The 10,415-nt window shown below is 44.7% G+C and overlaps 1 protein-coding gene across 1 annotated transcript; it reads right to left on the bottom strand.

Moving 5' to 3' along the window:
- Positions 1-284: 284 nt before the first annotated feature.
- On the bottom strand, positions 285-1,815 carry LOC148477263 (uncharacterized). The gene is made up of 5 exons (XM_088456973.1): positions 1,759-1,815; positions 1,356-1,439; positions 1,117-1,226; positions 415-480; positions 285-326 (listed from the first exon to the last, which is right to left on the bottom strand). Exons 1-4 carry the CDS (start codon positions 1,808-1,810, stop codon positions 421-423), a joined length of 306 nt encoding a protein of 101 aa, XP_088313099.1. The 5' UTR covers positions 1,811-1,815; the 3' UTR covers positions 285-326; positions 415-420.
- Positions 1,816-10,415: the final 8,600 nt, after the last annotated feature.

The following is a 10,415-nucleotide window of genomic DNA, read 5'->3' as shown; positions in this document are numbered from 1 at the left end:
CACACAGTCATATACTGTACAGTATCCCTGTTGCCTTTATTAAATCACCCCTTAAGAGTGGAGTGCAATTAATAAAAGTACGGAATGGGTGACTTACTGTACTGTATTTTCTTACCTTTTAGTTGTTACACTATCAATAAATGTAAATACAGTATACTGTACTTTATCCACAGCACCAAGTAAAGACAGAAAACGTTTTACCAAATAACACAAATTTTAATAAAAATCATAAATAAACAAAAATAAAGTTAACAAAAAATTTAAAAAAAGATCCACTAAGTGGTGGGCCATCTGCCTGTACAGGCCTAAAAAAAAAAGAATTTGTTCTGTGGAGAGAAAAAAAAGGGTACAGTATTACAACACTAATACACAATATTGTACAATCTCGACACTAACGTAAATACTGTACTCTACCTCGAGTCAGGCGTGGTCCCTGCCTCCCTTGGGGTCCCTGCCTCCCTGATGGTCCATGACTGAAGACTGTTTTGGAAAAAAATATATTCACATTAAAAGTGCTGTGTTTACCTTTATATGGTATGGTGCTACTGTAAATGGTTTGGCTACTGTAGCTCCTAACAAAGTACTGTACAGTACATAAACAAACAGAACAATACAATGGCTACAGTACGGTACAATGCAAGAAAAGTACAGTACTATACAGTTTAAACATTGCTACACCAAAGGTGATTATACTGACTGAAGCTGGCAGACAGAGGGATACTTTTGGTGCGGTGTAGATACAGTACAGTAACCTCCCACAATTTAATGACTATTACTGTACAGTATCTGCAAAGCATGTTTGCAAATGATTGATGACCCTGCACTGAACAACTGCTTGTTCGGAGTAGGCTCATCACTTACTGTACTGACAAACAACTGCATGATTACAATGTCCTAATCATGCAGTGGTTGTCATACCGGTATCTTTAAGTGGATGGCCACCTTTCGAGTGATGTCCTTTATAAAAAAAATGAAAACACAAAGTGTGTAAGGAAAAGAGGTTGGAGATGCATCTTTGTAGTACAGAAGAGAGAGAAAGAGATGCTGTGAAAACAAAAAAGGAGAGAGACAGTACAGAAGAAGACAATGTACAGTTGTGTAGGGTACAGTACTTACACGGCCTGTGAGCCCTGCTTGGCCCAGGTTCTGGCAACTGGCCAGTGGGGGGCTGGGTGTGTGGCAGGGGTCTTCCACGTTCCCGCACTGTGGCGAAAATTTTTTTTTACCTGTTACACAAGTACAGAAACAATTAGTGTGTAAGGAGAAGAGGTTGGAGATGGGTCTTTGGAGTACAGGAGGAGGAGAGAGGCACTGTAAAAAGGAGAGCAAAATGTACAGTAGTGTACGGTACTTACTCAGGGTGGCAAGCCGTGTTCGAAAATTTCGAAAGGAGACACGAGTTGGTGCTGGTGGGGGTGCCGCCGTTGGTGGTGGTATGACTGTGGACAAAGAACAGTTTCCATCAAAACCAATTGGAAACACATACAGTAAACTGTAATGGTGCGTACACATTACACGATATGCTCCCTGAGTCGTCCACTATATCGCCTAGAGTGTACGCACCATAAATCTTGAACAGAGCCTCTATAACAACAAAAAACAAACACAGACAGAGGGAGAAAAAGAGAGAGGGAGGAGAAGAGGAAGAGAGAAAGAAAGAGAGAGAGAGAGAGAGAGAGAGAGAGAGAGAGACTGACAAAGGGTAAAAAAGGAGAGCGATACAGTGCTGTATAAAACAATGTGTTGTACTTTACTTACGCGGAACGGAGATGCCAGTCTGTGGGGATGGTGGTGGTGGTGTCGCCACCATTGTTGGAAGTGGTATTACTGTGGACAAAGAACAGTTTCCATCAAAACCATTTGGAAACACATACAGTAAACTGTAATGGTGCGTACACACTACACGATATGCTCCCTGAGTCGTCCACTTTATCGCCTAGTGTGTACGCACCATACATCTTGAACAGAGCCTCTATAACAACAAAAAACAAACACAGACAGAGGGAGAAAAAGAGAGAGGGAGGGGGAGAGGAAGAGAGAAAGACAGAGAGAGAGAGAGAGAGAGAGAGAGAGAGAGAAAGAGAGACTGACAAGGGTAAAAAAGGAGAGCGATACAGTGCTGTATAAAACAATGTGTTGTACTTTACTTACGCGGCACGGAGATGCCAGTCTGTGGGGATGGTGGTGGTGTTGCCACCATTGTTGGAAGTGGTATTACTGTGGACAAAGAACAGTTTCCATCAAAACCATTTGGAAACACATACAGAAAACTGTAATGGTGCGTACACACTACACGTTATGCTCAATGAGTCGTCCACGTTATCGCCTAGTGTGTACGCACCATAAATCTTGAACAGAGCCTCTATAACAACAAAAAACAAACACAGACAGAGGGAGAAAAAGAGAGAGGGAGGGGGAGAGGAAGAGAGAAAGACAGAGAGAAAGAGAGAGAGAGAGACTGACAAGGGTAAAAAAGGAGAGCGATACAGTGCCGTATAAAACAATGTGTTGTACTTTACTTACGCGGCACGGAGATGCCAGTCTGTGGGGATGCTGGTGGTGGTGTCGCCACCATTGTTGGAAGTGGTATGACTGTGGACAAAGAACAGTTTCCATCAAAACCATTTGGAAACACATACAGTAAACTGTAATGGTGCGTACACACTACACGATATGCTCCCTGAGTCGTCCACTTTATCGCCTAGTGTGTACGCATCATAAATCTTGAACAGAGCCTCTATAACAACAAAAAACAAACACAGACAGAGGGAGAAAAGAGAGAGGGAGGGGGAGAGGAAGAGAGAAAGACAGAGAGAGAGAGAGACTGACAAGGGTAAAATAGGAGAGCGATACAGTGCTGTATAAAACAATGTGTTGTACTTTACTTACGCGGCATGGAGATGCCAGTCTGTGGGGATGCTGGTGGGGGTGCCGCCGTTGGTGGTGGTATGACTGTGGACAAAGAACAGTTTCCATCAAAACCATTTGGAAACACATACAGTAAACTGTAATGGTGCGTACACACTACACGATATGCTCCCTGAGTCGTCCACGTTATCGCCTAGTGTGTACGCACCATAAATCTTGAACAGAGCCTCTATAACAACAAAAAACAAACACAGACAGAAGGAGAAAAAGAGAGAGGGAGGGGGAGAGGAAGAGAGAAAGACAGAGAGAGAGAGAGACTGACAAGGGTAAAAAAGGAGAGCGATACAGTGCTGTATAAAACAATGTGTTGTACTTTACTTACGTGGCACGGAGATGCCAGTCTGTGGGGATGGTGGTGGTGGTGTCGCCACCATTGTTGGAAGTGGTATTACTGTGGACAAAGAACAGTTTCCATCAAAACCATTTGGAAACACATACAGTAAACTGTAATGGTGCGTACACATTACACGATATGCTCCCTGAGTCGTCCACTTTATCGCCTAGTGTGTACGCACCATAAATCTTGAACAGAGCCTCTATAACAACAAAAAACAAACACAGACAGAGGGAGAGAAAGAGAGAGGGAGGGGGGAGAGGAAGAGAGAAAGACAGAGAGAGAGAGAGAGAGAGAGAGACTGACAAGGGTAAAAAAGGAGAGCGATACAGTGCTGTATAAAACAATGTGTTGTACTTTACTTACGTGGCACGGAGATGCCAGTCTGTGGGGATGGTGGTGGTGGTGTCGCCACCATTGTTGGAAGTGGTATTACTGTGGACAAAGAACAGTTTCCATCAAAACCATTTGGAAACACATACAATAAACTGTAATGGTGCGTACACATTACACGATATGCTTCCTGAGTCGTCCACTTTATCGCCTAGTGTGTACGCACCATAAATCTTGAACAGAGCCTCTATAACAACAAAAAACAAACAAAGACAGAGGGAGAAAAAGAGAGAGGGAGGGGGAGAGGAAGAGAGAAAGACAGAGAGAGAGAGAGAGAGAGAGAGACTGACAAGGGTAAAAAAGGAGAGCGATACAGTGCTGTATAAAACAATGTGTTGTACTTTACTTACGCGGCACGGAGATGCCAGTCTGTGGGGATGGTGGTGGTGGTGTCGCCACCATTGTTGGAAGTGGTATTACTGTGGACAAAGAACAGTTTCCATCAAAACCATTTGGAAACACATACAGTAAACTGTAATGGTGCGTACACACTACACGATATGCTCCCTGAGTCGTCCACTTTATCGCCTAGTGTGTACGCACCATAAATATTGAACAGAGCCTCTATAACAAGAAAAAACAAACACAGACAGAGGGAGAGAAAGAGAGAGGGAGGGGGGAGAGGAAGAGAGAAAGACAGAGAGAGAGAGAGAGAGAGAGAGAGAGACTGACAAGGGTAAAAAAGGAGAGCGATACAGTGCTGTATAAAACAATGTGTTGTACTTTACTTACGCGGCACGGAGTTGCCAGTCTGTGGGGATGCTGGTGGGGGTGCTGCCGTTGGTGGTGGTATGACTGTGGACAAAGAACAGTTTCCATCAAAACCATTTGGAAACACATACAGTAAACTGTAATGGTGCGTACACACTACACGATATGCTCCCTAAGTCGTCCACTTTATCGCCTAGTGTGTACGCACCATAAATCTTGAACAGAGCCTCTATAACAACACAAAACAAACACAGACAGGTTGAGAAAAAGAGAGAGGGAGGGGGAGAGGAAGAGAGAAAGAGAGAGAGAGAGAGAGAGAGAGACTGACAAGGGTAAAAAAGGAGAGCGATACAGTGCTGTATAAAACAATGTGTTGTACTTTACTTACGCGGCACGGAGATGCCAGTCTGTGGGGATGCTGGTGGGGGTGCCGCCATTGGTGGTGGTATGACTGTGGACAAAGAACAGTTCCCATCAAAACATTTGGAAACACATACAGTAAACTGTAATGGTATGTACACACTACACGATATGCTCCCTGAGTCGTCCACTTTATCGCCTAGAGTGTACGCAACATAAATCTTGAACAGAGCCTCTATAACAACAAAAAACAAACACAGACAGAGGGAGAAAAGAGAGAGGGAGGGGGAGAGGAATAGAGAAAGACAGAGAGAGAGAGAGAGAGAATGACAAGGGTAAAAAAGGAGAGCGATACAGTGCTGTATAAAACAATGTGTTGTACTTTACTTACGCGGCACGGAGATGCCAGTCTGTGGGGATGCTGGTGGGGGTGCCGCCGTTGGTGGTGGTATGACTGTGGACAAAGAACAGTTTCCATCAAAACCATTTGGAAACACATACAGTAAACTGTAATGGTGCGTACACACTACACGATATGCTCCCTGAGTCGTGAACTTTATCGCCTAGTGTGTATGCACCATAAATCTTGAACAGAGCCTCTATAAGAACAAAAAACAAACACAGACAGGTTGAGAAAAAGAGAGAGGGAGGGGGAGAGGAAGAGAGAAAGACAGAGAGAGAGAGAGAGAGAGAGAGAGACTGACAAGGGTAAAAAAGGAGAGCGATACACTGCTGTATAAAACAATGTGTTGTACTTTACTTACGCGGCACGGAGATGCCCGTCTGTGGGGATGGTGGTGGTGGTGTCGCCACCATTGTTGGAAGTGGTATTACTGTGGACAAAGAACAGTTTCCATCAAAACCATTTGGAAACACATACAGTAAACTGTAATGGTGCGTACACACTACACGATATGCTCCCTGAGTCGTCCACTTTATCGCCTAGTGTGTACGCACCATACATCTTGAACAGAGCCTCTATAACAACAAAAAACAAACACAGACAGAGGGAGAAAAAGAGAGAGGGAGGGGGAGAGGAAGAGAGAAAGACAGAGAGAGAGAGAGAGAGAGAGAGAGAGAGAGAGAGACTGACAAGGGTAAAAAAGTAGAGCGATACAGCAATGTGTTGTACTTTACTTACGCGGCACGGAGATGCCAGTCTGTGGGGATGGTGCTGGTGGTGTCACCACCATTGTTGGAAGTGGTATTACTGTGGACAAAGAACAGTTTCCATCAAAACCATTTGGAAACACATACAGTAAACTGTAATGGTGCGTACACTCTACACGATATGCTCCCTGAGTCGTCCACTTTATCGCCTAGTGTGTACGCACCATAAATCTTGAACAGAGCCTCTATAACAACAAAAAACAAACACAGACAGGTTGAGAAAAAGAGAGAGGGAGGGGAGAGGAAGAGAGAAAAACAGAGAGAGAGAGAGAGAGAGAGACTGACAAGGGTAAAAAAGGAGAGCGATACAGTGCTGTATAAAACAATGTGTTGTACATTACTGATGTGGCACGGAGATGCCAGTCTGTGGGGATGCTGGTGGGGGTACCGCCATTGGTGGTGGTATGACTGTGGACAAAGAACAGTTTCCATCAAAACCATTTGGAAGCACATACAGTGAACTGTAATGGTGCGTACACACTACACGATATGCTCCCTGAGTCGTCCACTTTATCGCCTAGTGTGTACGCACCATAAATCTTGAACAGAGCCTCTATAACAACAAAAAACAAACACAGACAAAGGGAGAAAAGAGAGAGGGAGGGGGAGAGGAAGAGAGAAAGAAAGAGAGAGAGAGAGAGACTGACAAGGGTAAAAAAGGAGAGCGATACAGTGCTGTATAAAACACTGTGTTGTACTTTACTTACGCGGCACGGAGATGCCAGTCTGTGGGGATGCTGGTGGGGGTGCCGCCGTTGGTGGTGGTATGACTGTGGACAAAGAACAGTTTCCATCAAAACCATTTGGAAACACATACAGTAAACTGTAATGGTGCGTACACACTACACGATATGCTCCCTGAGTCATCCACTTTATCGCCTAGTGTGTACGCACCATAAATCTTGAACACAGCCTCTATAACAACAAAAAACAAACACAGACAGGTTGAGAAAAAGAGAGAGGGAGGGGGAGAGGAAGAGAGAAAGACAGAGAGAGAGAGAGAGACTGACAAGGGTAAAAAAGGAGAGCGATACAGTGCTGTATAAAACAATGTGTTGTACTTTACTTACGTGGCACGGAGATGCCAGTCTGTGGGGATGCTGGTGGTGGTGTCGCCACCATTGTTGGAAGTGGTATTACTGTGGACAAAGAACAGTTTCCATCAAAACCATTTGGAAACACATACAGTAAACTGTAATGGTGCGTACACACTACACGATATGCTCCCTGAGTCGTCCACTTTATCGCCTAGTGTGTACGCACCATAAATCTTGAACAGAGCCTCTATAACAACAAAAAACAAACACAGACAGGTTGAGAAAAAGAGAGAGGGAGGGGGAGAGGAAGAGAGAAAGAGAGAGAGAGAGAGAGAGAGACTGACAAGGGTAAAAAAGGAGAGCGATACAGTGCTGTATAAAACAATGTGTTGTACATTACTGATGTGGCACGGAGATGCCAGTCTGTGGGGATGCTGGTGGGGGTGCCGCCATTGGTGGTGGTATGACTGTGGACAAAGAACAGTTTCCATCAAAACCATTTGGAAGCACATACAGTGAACTGTAATGGTGCGTACACACTACACGATATGCTCCCTGAGTCGTCCACTTTATCGCCTAGTGTGTATGCACCATAAATCTTGAACAGAGCCTCTATAACAACAAAAAACAAACACAGACAAAGGGAGAAAAGAGAGAGGGAGGGGGAGAGGAAGAGAGAAAGACAGAGAGAGAGAGAGAGAGAGAGACTGACAAGGGTAAAAAAGGAGAGCGATACAGTGCTGTATAAAACACTGTGTTGTACTTTACTTACGCGGCACGGAGATGCCAGTCTGTGGGGATGCTGGTGGGGGTGCCGCCGTTGGTGGTGGTATGACTGTGGACAAAGAACAGTTTCCATCAAAACCATTTGGAAACACATACAGTAAACTGTAATGGTGCGTACACACTACACGATATGCTCCCTGAGTCATCCACTTTATTGCCTAGTGTGTACGCACCATAAATCTTGAACACAGCCTCTATAACAACAAAAAACAAACACAGACAGGTTGAGAAAAAGAGAGAGGGAGGGGGAGAGGAAGAGAGAAAGACAGAGAGAGAGAGAGAGACTGACAAGGGTAAAAAAGGAGAGCGATACAGTGCTGTATAAAACAATGTGTTGTACTTTACTTACGTGGCACGGAGATGCCAGTCTGTGGGGATGCTGGTGGTGGTGTCGCCACCATTGTTGGAAGTGGTATTACTGTGGACAAAGAACAGTTTCCATCAAAACCATTTGGAAACACATACAGTAAACTGTAATGGTGCGTACACACTACACGATATGCTCCCTGAGTCGTCCACTTTATCGCCTAGTGTGTATGCACCATAAATCTTGAACAGAGCCTCTATAACAACAAAAAACAAACACAGACAGGTTGAGAAAAAGAGAGAGGGAGGGGAGAGGAAGAGAGAAAAACAGAGAGAGAGAGAGAGAGAGAGAGACTGACAAGGGTAAAAAAGGAGAGCGATACAGTGCTGTATAAAACAATGTGTTGTACATTACTGATGTGGCACGGAGATGCCAGTCTGTGGGGATGCTGGTGGGGGTGCCGCCATTGGTGGTGGTATGACTGTGGACAAAGAACAGTTTCCATCAAAACCATTTGGAAGCACATACAGTGAACTGTAATGGTGCGTACACACTACACGATATGCTCCCTGAGTCGTCCACTTTATCGCCTAGTGTGTACGCACCATAAATCTTGAACAGAGCCTCTATAACAACAAAAAACAAACACAGACAAAGGGAGAAAAGAGAGAGGGAGGGGGAGAGGAAGAGAGAAAGACAGAGAGAGAGAGAGAGAGAGAGAGAGAGAGACTGACAAGGGTAAAAAAGGAGAGCGATACAGTGCTGTATAAAACACTGTGTTGTACTTTACTTACGCGGCACGGAGATGCCAGTCTGTGGGGATGCTGGTGGGGGTGCCGCCGTTGGTGGTGGTATGACTGTGGACAAAGAACAGTTTCCATCAAAACCATTTGGAAACACATACAGTAAACTGTAATGGTGCGTACACACTACACGATATGCTCCCTGAGTCATCCACTTTATCGCCTAGTGTGTACGCACCATAAATCTTGAACACAGCCTCTATAACAACAAAAAACAAACACAGACAGGTTGAGAAAAAGAGAGAGGGAGGGGGAGAGAAAGAGAGAAAGACAGAGAGAGAGAGAGAGACTGACAAGGGTAAAAAAGGAGAGCGATACAGTGCTGTATAAAACAATGTGTTGTACTTTACTTACGTGGCACGGAGATGCCAGTCTGTGGGGATGCTGGTGGTGGTGTCGCCACCATTGTTGGAAGTGGTATTACTGTGGACAAAGAACAGTTTCCATCAAAACCATTTGGAAACACATACAGTAAACTGTAATGGTGCGTACACACTACACGATATGCTCCCTGAGTCGTCCACTTTATCGCCTAGTGTGTACGCACCATAAATCTTGAACAGAGCCTCTATAACAACAAAAAACAAACACAGACAGGTTGAGAAAAAGAGAGAGGGAGGGGGAGAGGAAGAGAGAAAGAGAGAGAGAGAGAGAGAGAGAGACTGACAAGGGTAAAAAAGGAGAGCGATACAGTGCTGTATAAAACAATGTGTTGTACTTTACTTACGCGGCACGGAGATGCCAGTCTGTGGGGATGCTGGTGGGGGTGCCGCCATTGGTGGTGGTATGACTGTGGACAAAGAACAGTTCCCATCAAAACATTTGGAAACACATACAGTAAACTGTAATGGTATGTACACACTACACGATATGCTCCCTGAGTCGTCCACTTTATCGCCTAGAGTGTACGCAACATAAATCTTGAACAGAGCCTCTATAACAATAAAAAACAAACACAGACAGAGGGAGAAAAGAGAGAGGGAGGGGGAGAGGAAGAGAGAAAGACAGAGAGAGAGAGAGAGACTGACAAGGGTAAAAAAGGAGAGCGATACAGTGCTGTATAAAACAATGTGTTGTACTTTACTTACGTGGCACGGAGATGCCCGTCTGTGGGGATGGTGGTGGTGGTGTCGCCACCATTGTTGGAAGTGGTATGACTGTGGACAAAGAACAGTTTCCATCAAAACCATTTGGAAACACATACAGTAAACTGTAATGGTGCGTATACACTACACGATATGCTCCCTGAGTCGTCCACTTTATCGCCTAGTGTGTACGCACCATAAATCTTGAACAGAGCCTCTATAACAACAACAAACAAACACAGACAGAGGGAGAAAAAGAGAGAGGGAGGGAGAGAGGATGAGAGAAAGACAGAGAGAGAGAGAGAGAGAGACTGACAAGGGTAAAAAAGGAGAGCGATACAGTGCTGTATAAAACAATGTGTTGTACTTTACTTACGCGGCACGGAGATGCCAGTCTGTGGGGATGGTGGTGGTGGTGTCACCACCATTGTTGGAAGTGGTATTACTGTGGACAAAGAACAGTTTCCATCAAAACCATTTGGAAACACATACAGTAAACTG

The sequence above is a fragment of the Taudactylus pleione genome, unplaced genomic scaffold (genome assembly GCF_031769625.1).
Source record: "Taudactylus pleione unplaced genomic scaffold, aTauple2 ptg000731l, whole genome shotgun sequence".
NCBI classification, from domain to species: domain Eukaryota; kingdom Metazoa; phylum Chordata; class Amphibia; order Anura; family Myobatrachidae; genus Taudactylus; species Taudactylus pleione.
Note: the sequence above shows the minus strand (reverse complement) of the source record. Positions and strands in the feature narration are given on the sequence as shown.

Coding starts and splice junctions, on each gene's coding strand:
- LOC148477263 (XM_088456973.1), bottom strand. CDS start 1,810: ATGGTGGCGACACCACCACCACCATCCCCACAGACTGGCATCTCCGTT. Junction 1,227..1,355: donor AACACGGCTTGCCACCCTGA/GTAAGTACCGTA, acceptor CTTGTGTAACAG/GTAAAAAAAAATTTTCGCCA. Junction 481..1,116: donor AAGCAGGGCTCACAGGCCGT/GTAAGTACTGTA, acceptor TTTCCAAAACAG/TCTTCAGTCATGGACCATCA.